General features: G+C 43.9%; 2 protein-coding genes across 8 annotated transcripts; one reads left to right on the top strand and one right to left on the bottom strand.

The window, feature by feature from the left end:
• Positions 1 to 1278: 1278 nt before the first annotated feature.
• Positions 1279 to 5310, bottom strand: LOC108234545 (neurofilament heavy). Its single transcript, XM_017413785.3, has 4 exons — positions 4505 to 5310; positions 3404 to 3603; positions 3188 to 3312; positions 1279 to 3089 (listed from the first exon to the last, which is right to left on the bottom strand). Exons 1-4 carry the CDS (start codon positions 5259 to 5261, stop codon positions 1955 to 1957), a joined length of 2217 nt encoding a protein of 738 aa, XP_017269274.1. The 5' UTR covers positions 5262 to 5310; the 3' UTR covers positions 1279 to 1954.
• Positions 5311 to 8153: 2843 nt separating this feature from the next.
• Positions 8154 to 14957, top strand: fancg (FA complementation group G). 7 transcript variants are annotated; one of them, XM_017413788.3, is made up of 14 exons: positions 8154 to 8301; positions 9020 to 9116; positions 9212 to 9337; positions 9460 to 9632; positions 10139 to 10292; positions 11239 to 11363; positions 11440 to 11601; positions 11823 to 11983; positions 12091 to 12187; positions 12274 to 12587; positions 12673 to 12713; positions 12790 to 12969; positions 13870 to 13984; positions 14322 to 14957. In XM_017413788.3, the coding sequence occupies exons 1-14, from the start codon at positions 8242 to 8244 to the stop codon at positions 14413 to 14415; spliced, it is 1899 nt and encodes a 632-aa protein (XP_017269277.1). In that variant the 5' UTR covers positions 8154 to 8241; the 3' UTR covers positions 14416 to 14957. The 7 variants fall into 7 exon arrangements, with proteins under 7 accessions (XP_017269277.1, XP_024861149.1, XP_017269280.1 ...); XM_025005381.2 differs by having other exon boundaries at positions 8155 to 8301; positions 11233 to 11363; positions 11518 to 11586; XM_017413791.3 differs by having other exon boundaries at positions 8155 to 8301; positions 11233 to 11363; positions 11518 to 11601.
• The last annotated feature ends 62 nt before the right edge of the window (positions 14958 to 15019 follow it).

Genomic DNA, 15019 nt, shown 5'->3' with positions numbered 1-15019 from the left:
GTTTTTTTTTTTTTTTTTGTCTTTTTAACAGCAGATCCTTTGAGTTTGAGGACGAAGGTAAAGGAAGTGATGGGTCAAACCAGCGGTGTCCAAGCCTGGTCCTCGAGGGCCGCTAACCTCCAAGTTTTGCATGTTTCTCTGCTTCAAAACAGCCGATTTGAGCGAGTGTGCAATGAACAGTCTTCTGTGGAACATGAAGACACACTGACGGGTGAAGTGAGCTACTGAAGCAGGTGTGTAGGAGCAGGGAAATGGCAAAAACATGCAGGACAAAGGCCCTCGAGGACCAGGATTGGACACTTCGGGGTTAAACAATCCACACAGACATGTCAGTGAGGCTTCAGTCCCATCAATACTGATCTATTTTTAGTGTATGCAGCATGCAGGAGATACATGCTTGGTGGGAGGGGCTTGAGGCAGAGGGGTGTACAAGGAAAACTGCAGAAAAAGGAGGAACCATTTTTTTCCCATAATTTTGAATAATTTGGACTTTTAAGGATGTTTCTGTTCTCCAGCTTTGGGCGACTATAAGATGCAGCGAGTTAAGAGAAGATGCCAGTGTTGATATCCTTCCCTCAGTGTCAGCCAAAGTGTGTCCAGTGTGAATATCCTAGAGCAAACTGAGGATTGGCTGCTCACTTATCACTTCAGTATGTTTTTTTTTTCTTGCCTGGTGTGGCAGTGATTTTTTTCCCCTTCAAATCAGAGCTTTTGAACAATAGAAAACAACCTTTAGCTCCACATCCTGCAGAGGGTCACACTTTTTAGTGCCAGTAAAAAGATGTTTGGCCGTTCTGTAAATCATCAACCACTTCCTTCCTCTAAGAAAAGAGTAAAGTTTGTTGTCGAACAGTAAAGAAAACCACGGCAAAAAAAAAAATCAGTATTTTCTCCTTTTTTTCAGTGTTTCCCTCTATTAAATCTTAGTCTTCTGTCTCATGTTTTAAGAATAACTTGGAGGTGCTGCTGCTGCTTCCCTTGAAGTTGATCTGAGCCTCTTCTCTGTGAGCAGGAAAAAACACTGCTCTTGATTTATACATGAATGTGATGTGCTGGAAGGGTGCGGTGGCTGCTGGAAGGGGTTGGGATGGGCGCAGCTCCCCCACTCTTTAGCCGCAATGCAGTGCAGTAACTCTCAGCGTTTACCTTTTTTTTTTTCACTCTCACACCTTCCCGGAGCGTTCCTGATTCTTCACAAATCGTCCCCAAAGGTTAATTTGCTGTATGTTTGATTTTCACAGAGTAAACACATTAGGAAGACACCACACTGCTTTTTTGTTAATTTTTTTTCAATCATTATCTTTATTTTTATTGTTTCATATTGCATATTCTCAGCAGTTTATACATAGCACAGTCATCATTGTCCTAGCGTTGCAGAGTGAAAGAGTGAGACACCACAGTTCACCTTTCAGGAGAAGCTGCATTAAGGTGCACAATGAGCAAAATTCAAGTCTTTCTTACTGGTTTATCTGTAAATATACTATAGACACTTGTGTTTCAATAAATAAACATCTCATATTCAATATCTGTCACAATCGTTTAGCTTGATGCCGCTTCGACATCTCTACCCTTGAAGGCTCGTGCGGGAGCAGCAGGATCCTGCCGGCCCCTTCAGGATTCAGTTTAAATGCACTTGTTATTCATTAAGGGCAGTCATCACATTCAGATAAAGAGTTTAGAGCATTCTGCATTCACTACAGTCATACATCAGAAGCTTCAGGGGTACGTGGTGGCCATACTTGGGGAGCAGGGGGGATTTAATTGCTACAGAGATCAATATTGCTTACATACTGTTACCTGCTTTGCTTTGGACATTAAATTGTGTGGACAGCTGGGTACGTCCAGCTCCTTTCTCCTGCTCTCCACCCTTCCCATGCCTTCGTCTGACCTCCCTCCCTCCCTCACAGTTCTTTGGCATCTCCTTTTCCTCACGCCCCTCCAGTTAAACTCAGTCTTACTTCTTGGCCTTCTCCTCCTTGCTCTCCTTCACCTCGGTGCTGGAAGATTTTTCAGCTTTCTCCGTCTTTGCGGCCTCTTTCACGTCTTTACTTGTCTCCTTCTTCTCCTCGGGCTTCTTCTCCTTTTTGCTCTCTGGCTTTTCCGGCTCTGCTTTAGGTGCAGCAGGCTTTTCGTCGGGCTTCTTCTCCTCCTTCTTGCTCTCAGGTTTTTCAGGCTCCGCTTTAGGGGCTGCCTTCGCCTCTGGCTCGGCCTTCTCCGATTTGGGGGTGGAGGGCTTCTCCTCTTTAGCAGGAGGAGCGCTCTCTTTGGGCTCAGACTTGGGAGCGGGTTTGTCTTCGGAGGGTTTGCTGGGAGTTGCAGGTTTTGGAGCTTCTTCCTTTTTGGGCGCTTTATCTGCTTTACTCTCTTTCTTTGGGTCAGGTTTGTCTGCCTTCTCTGGCTCCTTCTCCTTGGGTTCCTGCTTCTTCTCTTCCTTCACAGGCTGCTCTTTCTCCTTCTCCTCTTTGACTAGCTGAGGCTTCTCCTCTTTCTTCTCCTCCTTCTTCTCCTCTTTGGGGGTGTCTTTGGCAGCAGGAGGCTCGACTTTCTCTTTTTCTGGAGATTTAGGTTCAGGACTCTTGGGGGCAGGAGATTTGGCTTCAGGGGACTTTGACTTGTCTCCTGCGGGAGACTTGGCGGGGGATTTGGGCATCGGGGATTTGGCTGCTGGTGATTTGGATTCTGGAGATTTAACAGCGGGAGATTTGGGAGGAGGAGATTCACCTTTTTCCTCCTTCTCCTCTTCGTCCTTTTCTTCCTCCCCCTTTTCCTCTTCCTCTTTCTCCTCTTCTCCTTTCTCACCTTCTTCCTCCTCCTCTTCTTTGGTTTCTTCACCTTCCTTTTCTTCATCTCCTCCTTCTTCTTCCTCTTCGTCTTCTTTCTTTTCCTCCTCCTCCTCTGCCTCCTCCTCCTCGTCGTCAGCCTCCTCTGTCACCTCTGTCACCTGGGTCTCATCAGTCTGTTCCTCCACAATGACTGTGTCTGAGATCTCCTCACTTTTCACCTTCACATGGCCTGAAATCCTAGCTTCCAAGTAGGAGTATGGAGTTCCACCAGACACGAAACGATTCTCCTCTCCCTCCAGTAACTTCCTGTTTCAAAGACACAGCCAGAGGGAAATGTTAGAAGGATTTTTTGCTTTGTACAATCTACGAGAAAATGCTTGATTTCTATGTGTTTTTGAACCAACCTGTAAGCAGCGATCTCAATATCCAAAGCCATCTTCACATTCAGCAGCTCCTGATAGTCTCTCAGCTGGCTGGCCATCTCCCATTTGGTGGTTTTCAGTTCATTTTCAAGCTGATTGATGGTCTCCTGCAAAATGAGAACACAAAACCTTGCAGTTCAAGTGCCACACTGGGAGGACGTGCATCTGTTTTTCTGTGTGTTTGTGTCAATGTCCTGCCTGTAGTGAGCCGAGGTCATCCTGGTGTCTGTCTTCACTGTCCATCCGCTGCCTTTCCAGGGAGTCCTTGGTTCCCCGAAGGGTCTCCAGCTCGATGGTGCGGCTCTGGAGCTGACGGCGGTATTCTGCGATCTCCTCCTGGTTCCCACGGATCGCATCCTGGTTAGACTTAGCAGCTTCGGACAGGCGCTCCATACGCACTGCAAAGAAAAGCAATTTTATTATTATTTTTTTTTAAACGCATCGTTTCAATATCACTTTTGCTGTGTCACACAGCAACCACCAGCACTAAATAAGATGCCAAGAGAATTTCAGTGTGCCTGCACACGGATTGGACATTTCTGTAGACTCAGTGAGGGCAGACAGCCACCACTGGGGGCCTGAGTAACCTTGACACCCTCCGTCTGTCAGCTGGTCTGACTCAGCTTCCTCCCTCGTCCAGTCGTGATTGAGCCACTGCTGCAGTCAGCCAGACACAGAGGTCATTCAGCTAGATCTGATCAGCATGTAAATACACTGCAGCAGGCAAATACACCAACGCATCTTATCCTCCAAAGTAACTGTGTGCACCCATAAAGGTCAGAAGCACTGCAGGCGAATCATTCTCACAGGAGCAGCAGGGCGAGGTGTTAATTCGTGCTTTGCTTTACTAAGATGATCCATCATATCCACAACTAGCTGCACTAATTAGGAGAAGATGGCTGTTAAAGCAGGGAACCAAATGTTTTATCTTGTCTTTCTGACAATCTACCATGTCCTTGAAAGAGGTTCTTCTTGTGGAGGCTCGATGTAAAACACACCAGCACGACATCCCCCCCACCCCCCAGTCAGAGTGCCGATTAGTCAAACTGTCTCCTGTTTGAGTGCTAGGATGATCATTCTGCAGCAGCTACGCAGCACAGAAACTACAGAGGGCGTTTAATAAACTTTCTCTTTAAAGTTTCCACTCAGTTTGGTTTGGAGTTAAAAGCAACACCATCCGGATTTTAATCTTTCAGGTTTAATAAATACTAAGTGTATATTTCTCATATAAGAGACAGCCGCTCTGGAGGCTTTCAGCACCACGGACAGAGAACTTTCCAGCTCCGTCGCCGGACTCACCTTTAAACCATTCCTCCGCGTGCGTCGAGCTCTTTGACGCGTGACAGTCCAGCTGCGCGCGGATCTCCCGCAGCGCGCCGGTCACGTCCGTCTTCAGCGTGTCCCTCAGGTCGAAGCTCACCTGCGCGCCGTGAATCTGCGCCAGGAGCTCGGCCACCTCCTCCTCGTGGTTCTTCTTCAGGAAGGCGCCCTCCTCCTCCAGGGCGCGCAGCTTCTTGTCGAGCTCCAGGCGCGCGAGGCGGCACTCCTCCACGTACTTCTTCATGGCCCGGCCGGCCGCATCCAGCTCCTCCCGGTTCCGCGCCTCGTCCTCCAGCCGGACCCGCAGCTGCTGGACGTCCTCCTCCAGGTGCTCACGCTCCAGGGCGGCGCGGGTCTTGTCGCCGGTCAGCTGCTGCAGGACGCTCCTCAGCTCGCCCAGCTCGCGCTCGTAGTGCTCCCCGATGGAGACGCGCCCCGCCTGGCTCTGCCGTAGCGCCGCCGCCTCGGCCTCCAGGTTGCGGTTGTGCATCTCCAGGTTGCGCACCTTGTCGATATAGCCGGCGAAGCGGTCGTTGAGGGCCTGCAGGACCTCCTTCTCGCTCCTCCGCCCCATCACGTCCCCGTTGAAGGTCTCCAAGCTGTCGGCCGAGGACGGCTGGCTGTAGGTGAGGCGGCGGCGCTGGGAGTGGAAGCCGCTGGAGGAGGACACGGAGGCGGGCCGAGCCTTGCGGTACGAGCCCGGGCCCATGAAGTGGTGGTCCAGTGTGAAACTCATGTTTGCCGGGCCGGAGGAGGGGGGAGAAGTGACTGCAGCAGGAGGGAGAGCGCTGGGGTTTATATAGGAGGGAGGGAAAAGACTGAAGTCAGCAGCAGGACTGGCTAGTTTTTTAAAGAGACATCTATTCCTCAGGAAACTGATACCTGCGCAAGAATATTCACACTGACGGGTTCTATTTTAGCCCAAGATGCTCACCTTTTTATTGGCTTTGTGCTCAAACGTCACCTTTCACGCGCACAACAAACACCTGAGGAGAATGGGCATCAATCATTGGAGGATTCTTGTGAAGTCTGTCAGATCCTATAGCATTTTTTTCTAAACTGATCAAATATATATTTCGCGTTTTTATAAAAGATGCAAATCTGTATTTTCCTCGTGCTGATAATAAAGTTAAGTTGATCGGATTCTGTGGGTGTTCGGTGTGTTTCTGCTGATGTTTCACTGCTGCAGTGTGAGTTTGCAGATCATCCCTCCTGGGGTTCACCTCAGCTGCTTGGCCATTGACAGCTCCACATCTTTCCACCCAGGCAGCACACTTTTCTGTTCTACCCCTCCAAAATATTTAATTGGTAATCAAACTTGTTTTGTTTTGTTTTTTTTCCCCCCAGTTCTGTTGGCCTATCCGTCTACTTCCAGAACTTGTGCTCGGGCTATAGTCACCAAAATAGCCACACTTAACAGCAACTTTACAGAATATCAGAGTGTGTTGTGTGCTATAATGATGCAGCAGTAACACATGAAAAACTGCCCTGGACACGTCTGCTCTGAGAACAGGCCTGTCTCTGAAGAAGAGCACGTACAGCACCTATTGATTCCTCAGGGTGAGTGAGTTTACACAGCATCGTTTACCAGAGCCCTGAGAACCCCGATCCCTGGCAAGATGTGAGTCGAATCAGCACAGTGTTGGTTTTACACCACAACATTATGGACTGTGTGGCTTCTAAAAGTGCGAATGTGGAATCAGCATGCACACTAATATGATTGGAAATTATTATTATTATTATTATTATTATTATTATTATTATTATTATTATTATTATTATTATTATTATTATTATTATTATATTTTTTTTCTGTGCACATTTTGGACTTAAATGACTTCTTCATCTGCTATTTTACCCTTTCGTATGTCAAAAAGTGCCATGACTTTGAGTATTTGTAACTTTTCCATCCATCCATCCATCCATCCATCCATCCATCCATCCATCCATCCATCCATCCATCCATCCATCCATCCATCCATCCATCCATCCATCCATCCATCCTCTTCCAGCTGTTCTGGATAAATTCCAAAGTGTTCCCAGGCCAGCCAAGAGACATCTATCCTGGGTCTTCCCCGGTCTTCTCCTCCCAGTTGGACATGCATATCAGATGCCCGAACCACCTCAACTGGCTCCTCTCGATGTGGAGGAGCATCGGCTCTACCCTGAGTTTCTCACTCTGTCTCTAAGGGAGAGCCTAGCTGCCCTGTGCAGAAAACTCATTTCCACCGCATGTATCCGAGATCTTCTTCTTTCAGTCACAGCTCAGAGATTGTGAACATAGGTGAGCGTAGGAATGTAGACCAACCAGTAAACAGAGAGCTTCGTATGGACAGAACACAACAAGGAGCTCAATGTCTCTCGCCCAGACACGTGTTACCAGGGCCCCACTCTGGAGCCAGGCCTGGAGGAGGGGATCGTTGGTGAGCATCTGGTCCCACCGCCTGCAGAAGGAGCCATACAGGTCTCACTTTCAGCTCTAAGTTTCACCAAAGTCATTCAGCGCTCAGCTTTATGTGTCTGGTTCAGATTTAGGTCTAGTTGGATTTCTTAACACATTGTTCTTCCAGGCCAAAACCAGCTTGTTTCCACTCACATTGTGTTTTCCACCACATCTCAGGAAGGACTCGTGTGATGCATTTTCTCCCATCTGTGGGCTACATGTTTTATAAATGAGTATGAGTATCAGAGTCAGCTGAATTTAGACATGATACTCTATATGGGAAGCCCATGTTCAGCGTACCTAAATACACTGTCTCTGCAGTGCATCAAAAAGGATCTCAGTGCAGAGTCCAGGCTCAGGAATCAGGCAGACTCAGTAAGCTTTAATCTAACCATCTAGAACACAAGACAAAGAGGAGCATGGCCATGGTTGTTTGGCACTGACAGTGACAGAAAGAGAAGAGGAAAGAGTCATTTTCCTTGCACTTGTCCTTGAGTGGCAGCAGCTGAGATAAAGATGGAAAACAACAAAATCAATGTGCAGGAAAAAGGCTGGAATAAAGTCAAACTTGCTCCAGGAAGATGATATGTTAGCTCCATATCTGAAAGGTGTTTTGGGGTTGTTTGTTTTTTCACAGTGATTTGAGGCAGAGAAAGAGAAAGAGAGCATGCTGAAGGCAGACAGTGAAGAATGCAAATATTAGAGATCAGGATGATGTGTTGATGAAGGGGTGACAGCGCTCAGGGGAATGCAAGAAGAGTGGAACAGGGAGAGAAAAAAATGGTGGGGTCACCTTGGTAGAGACATCCAGAGTAATGGCTGCCTTAGCAGTCTCAAGGATGACTCAGCTGTAATACAGTTAAGGCTCTGGATCGTGTTTACCTGTTTAGACCTGGATGTTTGTGTATTCATGTGTCAGTTTGGTTGCCTTTGGTGAAAATCAAACTGGTAATTAAGTCAGTGAATTTTCAGTAATTGTTTTCTTGGAGAGTTGGTAGCCATAAAGGAAACGTGGCCTCAAACATCTTCAGGACTGTTGTAAATGTAGTGCTTGAAGTTTCTAGAAGATCACCTGAACAGGACTCCCTCACAGTACACCCTGCTGGTCATTTAGCAGACTGCGCCTGTAGTTCACACGTCTGTCCACAGGGGGCAGCAGCGCCCCGCTGCGACTCACACGGGGAGGATGTACTTCCGGTTAGCTCCTCTCTGACAGACGAGGGAAAGTCAAACAGGCAACATTTACCTACACAGCCATGTAATTTCTGATAAAATGTTGTCTTTATTAGATAAGTGGGTACAGGAAAACAACGAATTGGCAAATAATTTTAAGGTAGGTAATAACAGCGAGCGATTTTATGAACATTCAGCGCATCACTTTGAATAATATAAATTTATTAATTTAAAACAGATTTATAAAACCTAAACCAGTGCGTTAGCTAGGAAAGTGTTATGTTAGCTAACGGAAGCTGCTAAGACCTTTGAAACCTTTTTTTTTAAACATAAGTTTAACTCTGGGATTCCCAAACTTAGACTATTGTTCAAAAGTTTTTAAGAAAGTTTACTTTCTTGTAATATTTTAAATTGGTCTAATGGTTTGACATGGTGACTCTCTGAAGGTGTTAAGAGGTCGAACAAACAAACATTCCTCTGAAAATGACCAGGTAAACTTTTAAAGATCTTCAGAAAGCCAGAAATCTTGATTAAGACCTCTTTAAAAGATTACAAGAAAGTCTGAATCCCTAGAAGCAGAAATAGGGATGATTCAGACTCCAGGACCAGGATTGGGGACCCCTGATCTATACCTTGGAAAATTATTGTGTAGGAATAAAAGATTGGATGGTGTTACTGTAAAACACTACATAAACGCTATCTATTTTTCAAAATCACACATTTATAAAGTAGTATATAAATATATATAATAAACTGAGTAAATAGTGTCTTGTTTTCCTTCAAATTATAATTGATTAGGACATATAATTTCCCATAAATGCTCAAAGTTACTCTGATACATCCTCACTTTGTATTTTGTTGGTTTTGAACTGTTTCAGCTGCCTGAAGCACAAGAAGCCACCAGCCCAGACCAAAACCGGACCAATCTGAGACAATCCTGCTCTGAGTTTCACAAACTTTTAAGAAAAATCCAAGGTGCTCCATCACTTAAATACAGTTTTTTTTTTCTTGTCAGCGCACTCAGAACTTTCTGTATGTTTTCTTTATTTTCTTCTTTCCTTTGCCTTCAGGTATCCCTCCTGATGCAGGTCATGCAGAGTTGGAGCTTTCAGTGGTGTATAACGCCTCTGTGTGTTTTATCGCTCAGTCTCAAATTGTGGAGGCTGAGCTGCTACTCCAACAAGCCACAGAGAGAGGTGGGCTAAAATAGTCTTGTTCATTGATGCAAATGATACAGAAACAGAACTATTATTTGTAAAGCCATTTTGTTTTGAGGAACTTCTCAACACTCTCTTCCATCTTTTGTTGTTCCTCACAGTTCTGCAGATGACAGGAGATGATCCTGATACTTCAGACCCTCTTGTGCTTTGGAGAACAGTTCTCAAGTCAGTGAGAAAAACAGCTTTTCATCACCATGTACTCTACCTTCTCAGTCTGCAGTGGGCAATATGGCTGACCAACAGCTACCTGAAAACTATCAGAGATTTCCAGGTAAATTAGTCTTAAAGGTCTTTATGGTATAAAGAAGTCATAGCTGTTTGTTTGTTATTCCAGTTCTGGCTTACAAAACATCTGTCAAAATGACAAATCAATGCTTTTTATGTATGATATGAGTCATGTTCAGGTCATTTAACTGATATTAACTACAGGAACCTGTTGAGTTTCATTATATCGATATTTTTATTGATTTTATGTCAGAACAAATAATAATTATAAATTTATTTTTAGATAAGTGGCAGTTTTTTGGGATGTTACAAGTACTTTTTCATGAAAATTGAAAATTATTTTTACTTATTGATGTCTTTTTCTTCATTTTTAAGTCATTTCTATTTTCTACAATACATTTGTCAGAATTTAAACTCCACTCTGATTGTATTGTTGATAGTAAAGCATTCCTCTTTGTTTAGTACCAGTGGTGTTATGGAATGGCACAAGTTTGATCTTGGATTTGTTGTGATTAATCAAAGAACTTCTAATACATCTTTTCCTTGATGCAGGAGGAGATTTCTGCTCTGTTGGAGACACTAAGTGGAAAAGTTGGGGATGATTGTAGGAATGAAACAAAAGCAAAGTTTCCAGATGTCCCAAAACTGATAACGGACCCAAGAAGGCTTGTTGAACTTCTGCAGATCTGTACCATCATTACCCAAGGTTAGATACATTCATACTTTAGAGTTTTGGATATCTGAGGGCTGATTACAATTTATGTATTATTATTTAATGGAAAGGCTTAATTTTGTAATTTTTTTATGTACAAAACGCTCCATTTTATTGTGAAGCTCCAAAGTACAGGAGCATACAAGAGAAAATAACAAAAAAAAATCTAATGCTTACCCCAATAAATAGGGTGGGTATTTTGATGTTTATTATGTAACTATAAAGATGTCCTGAGGTCATAACATACCACCCTACTGATGTCGGGTAACATCATAGTTCCATCGAATCCTTAAACCCTGAGCAAAAAAAATAAAAAATCAAACAAATACTGGCAAGACATTTGACTTTATGCCAGGATATAAAACCTTTCAACACAAAACTGGTAGAACATTATTAGCTTGTTTCTTTTTGAGGTTTTTGTTGACCATTTGCAGGTAACGGTAAAGCAAAAAGCCAAAGAAAATGAGTTTGAGCTTCCTACTTCTGTTACATCTACAGGGATGCAAGTCCAAAGGTTTTCCACCTAAACATCACCCAGAGGGACATAGTACGTCCACCAGCTTATCTTTCACCTGAAAGCACTCTGCTGCTGCTCTCTTTACCGAGTCAAAAGTGCGCTCTCACCTGGCTGTTTGCATTATTTAAAAGAAATGGGATTCCTCAGATCTGATCTCATTTCCCATCACTCTGTAGTCCAATTCTAAAACTCTCTTGTCTATTAAATGAGGTATAAATGATACACAGGGGCGTTTAGTCACTCTTTACAGAACAACTTTCAGTTAGCCTTAATTTCAGCATACTACAAACACCTTACTAGACATGTTCCGTCAGTTATCATGGGCTGACAGATTTACTTGTTGCTTGATATTCCAGCTGTAAAAGATGATAATATTAATCTGTGTGCTTTGTTTTTTTTCCTGATTGTGTGTGTAAGGTGCAGAAAGGCTGAGTGAGGGTTGGAGCTCAGAGGTGCTGTCGGATCTTCAGGCAGCTTCCACTTTGCCGGCTGCCAGAGCTCTTGTAGCGTACACACACCTCCTGTCAGGCGCCTGCCTCGCCCATATGGTACACATTTAATCTACTCGTGCAGTTAAAAAAAAAAAGGAGCGTTCAGGATTGTGAGATTTGCATTTGTCTCCAGAATCGCCCTCAGATGGCACTGCAGTGTTACAAAACGGCACTGGAGACAGACTCTCATTGCGTTTGTGCTCTCTACCAGAGCATACTCATCTACAGGCAGCTGAAAAACTCCCAGGCTGAGATACAAACTCTTCGTATTCTGCACTCAGTGAGTAACACAAAGGTATCCATTAATTCTTAGAGACAAAGAATGGGATCGCTGGCAGATGACTCTAAAATTTTTCGTATGTTCAGATTGTCTTGTTGTTAAATAGTCTCTTTGTGGTTGTGTAATTTTCACTAAAACAGCTCAATAGATAAACAGAAAAGTAACTTTTTATCACAGAAACATTCAGTGTATTGTTGGCCTGGATGCTCAAACATGAATCCGCTGTTGTCCCACAGATTTTATTGTTGCCCTCCTCCTCGGAGCCTGCTATGGCTGGAACCCACCTTCTGTCTCCGTCCTTATTTCTCCGCAGCCAATCACTGAGCAGCTTGCTCTCAGTCCCGTCTGCCCTCAGTGTCCTTCACAGTCTGGCCCTGAAGTGTGTTCTCCACAGCAGGTGAGGAGAGCAGCTGCAAATCTCTTCCACTAGCACTTCAAGTCTAAAGTTGAACATGTAGATGAGAACAGTAGAAATGTGTGTGTGTGTGTGTGGTGTTTCTGTAGAGCATCAGAGGGTGTGGAACATTATCTGGACCTGCTGGCTGCTCTTCACTCAGAAGATCAACACAGAATAGGAGCAAAAACAATGACAGACACACAAGTAAATGTACTTGGATATGAAATACTCCAGGGAAGAATGCTTTCTGAACATGATATTTGACGTGTGTTTACTCTACGTTGTCTCAGGTGCACGCCGAGGTCTCCACCCTCCCCAAACTACCCAGGCTCTACCTGGAGGCTGGAGCTGCTTTGCTCATGGCTCAGCGACCTGCAGACTGTATGGCTCTCTGCAGTGAAGTCATCAGCACGACGCAGGATCTGCTTCCACAGAAAGTTGTGTTGGACGAGTCGGAGACAAATGCGGCTGCGACAGAGGACGTGAAGGAGGAGGGTGAGGGTGGGTTGGCGATGTTTCTCTGGACTGCAGCTGCCTACCTCCTCCAGGGTCACTGCTTCACTCACATGAAGGACTGGAAGCAAGCTGTGACCCACTACACAAGGTCAGGGGCAATAAACTGGTTTTAGTCAGATCTTCAGTTTTATGTTTTTTTAACTAAGCAGACATTATTGTGTTCTGTATTTCAGGTGCATCAACCTGTTGGTGAAGGTGCATTATAAAAACAAAGGTGAGTTTCTTTTTCTAAAACAAACAAATCATTTAATTGTCTCTTTGCTCCCGTTTATTTGTTAATTTATGGTCAGTTGCAGGTTTCCAAACACAAATCCCCAGTGCAGATACAGATGTTCAGCAGGGAGGTGATTTTTGCATCCTCCAAAGGCTTAAGGGACTTTCATTTGCTGGTAGAGGTATCAGTTTCACCCAGATGGACCGGATGAAAGAGGCCCTCAGAGACCTGCAGCACAGCCTGCAGGTCCTCCCAGGTACACACTCCACAGATGTAAATGATCACATGTTCTGTCAGTTGAGTATGCGGTGGCTCTTAGGCATTAAAATATCTGATATGGCCCTGTTATTTTCAATATGTTTACTTTATATACAGTCATCTAAAGTACACTACAAACCTTTTCCATACTTTGGCAACATTTAGTGTGCTCTGAGTCTTGTTTTGAGAGATTATTCAGGATAAAAATAAAAAAAAAGCTTGAGCAGAGGTGCACAGATTAGGAATTTCAGACCTTTTTCTAAAACGTGAAATTGGTGTTTGTGGATTGGAATGTTGCTAGTACGCCCAGTATGTCACACCCTATTCAATTTGAATAAGTGAGTAAAGCCAAACTGGTTTAAATTTTATTTAATTTTTTCACAGATCACCTCTACTGGTTACAAATATCTGAACGGCCTAGTCCTCTTAGACGTGTGTTTATTTGAGATGTAGCTTTAATGTTAAAGACTTGGTTTTATGATGTGTTTCTTAAGTAATTCCCTCCTTCCCACACACACACTGTAACTGATTTAATTAAAATGTGGATTAAATAAGCAGTCATGTATGCTGGCTACAAGTGTGCTGCTGTAAACTGGAAGCAGAGGTTGGTTGTTTCCTTGTGATAGACACTTGGGTGTGACCAGGCAGAAAGGACACAAAGTAACTGATAAACACAATCTGCATCATTGTTTCTTTCTGTGTCCTGACACTGCAGTTGCATTTAAGCAAAACTTTTCATGTCTGTCTGAAAAAGGTGCTGTAGTGCTTTTTACACATTCAACACGTTTCCTTTGACATACGAGCCTCAAAATGTTAGCATAAACACATTTGTTCTATGGAGCCGCAGTGTGTATGGGCTTTATTTTTGTAGCTCACCATGCTGTGTGTCCTCTCACAGAGGGTGTGGGTGCCGGGCTGTGGTGTGGTGAGGTGCTGTGGAGGCTCAGCAGGAGGTGCGACGCAGCAGCTTGTTGGGAAAAAACCTGGAGCCTTCCCACTCAGCCCTTAACAGAGTAAGAAACCTCCTTGTGTTGGCTGTCCTCTCTGCATTTGAGTGTTGAGTATCTTCTATTCAATAAACACTACACCGCCAATTTCAAATATCGTGCTTCTTTTTGCTGTGGGCTAAAATCTGATGAGATTTAGGAACTTGAAATGCATTTAAGGATGCTTTCTGACACCACAAACAAATTTAGAAACTATTTTAGTTAGATCTGAGCAAAACAAAATTCATTTTATTTTTATTTAAGAAAAACATTGGTTGGAAAAGATGTGATTTTTGAGAATTTAGGATGTTAACCACTGTAGTTAACATGCTTGTTATATTGGTTCATGCCTTTTATGTTGCAGGACTCTTCCTGTGTACGTACAAGAACCTCAGACTGGCCCGTTGTTGGACTCCACAGAACTGCGCCACAGATTACACGAACTCCATCCTGTCTAGTCGGCTTGCAGACAAGAAAAGGAATATGTCTCCATCACTTGATAAACATGGGCTTTCACTGGTGAAATGAAACCCATAAACTTGAATCACTGGGGACAGCACAATAAAGAGACATCATGGATTGACGTGATTTATCTATGCTTTAAAATTAATGCACAGACAGTGTGAAAATGTCAACTATGCCTGGCCTGGGATATAAAAATGCTGCTACAATATATAGTTTAGTTCTGTATTTCATTATAAAAGAAGGCAAGCAGAACATACATTGTATGTACATTTGTACTTGTCTTCTTATGTATGAAGGTCTAGAATCAGACACTCATTGCAGTCAAGTGCAGAAAATAGACTACCAGTAATTTTAAGCTGTGTGACATGCCAATGTTACTCACTATTACTATGACTAAAGCAAATCATTTTTATATTTTTATGATTCTTAAATATCTACGCGGTGAGCAATAACTGGACGGTAATAAGCCAATAAGAGACAACAAGAGAAAAGTTGATGACCCCCCTCTCTTCATTGTAACTGGCTAAACTTCCTCGGTACCCACGGTGACGGAAGAGACGGCGGTTTTGATTGGCTGTCGGATTTTGATGCGCAGAC

The sequence above is a fragment of the Kryptolebias marmoratus genome, linkage group LG1 (genome assembly GCF_001649575.2).
Source record: "Kryptolebias marmoratus isolate JLee-2015 linkage group LG1, ASM164957v2, whole genome shotgun sequence".
Taxonomy (NCBI): Eukaryota; Metazoa; Chordata; class Actinopteri; order Cyprinodontiformes; family Rivulidae; genus Kryptolebias; species Kryptolebias marmoratus.
The sequence above is the reverse complement of the archived record's forward strand: the minus strand, read 5'-3'. Positions and strand labels throughout refer to the sequence as shown.

Excerpts from the sequence above, each read along its gene's own strand:
- LOC108234545 (XM_017413785.3), bottom strand. The coding sequence starts at position 5,261 with ATGAGTTTCACACTGGACCACCACTTCATGGGCCCGGGCTCGTACCGC. Across the intron at positions 3,604-4,504 it reads CGCGGAGGAATGGTTTAAAG|TGCGTATGGAGCGCCTGTCC; the intron begins GTGAGTCCGGCG and ends TTTTCTTTGCAG. Across the intron at positions 3,313-3,403 it reads ATGACCTCGGCTCACTACAG|GAGACCATCAATCAGCTTGA; the intron begins GCAGGACATTGA and ends CTCATTTTGCAG.
- fancg (XM_017413786.3), top strand. The coding sequence starts at position 8,242 with ATGTTGTCTTTATTAGATAAGTGGGTACAGGAAAACAACGAATTGGCA. Across the intron at positions 11,364-11,439 it reads GCGCCTGCCTCGCCCATATG|AATCGCCCTCAGATGGCACT; the intron begins GTACACATTTAA and ends ATTTGTCTCCAG. Across the intron at positions 13,985-14,321 it reads CCCACTCAGCCCTTAACAGA|GACTCTTCCTGTGTACGTAC; the intron begins GTAAGAAACCTC and ends TTTATGTTGCAG.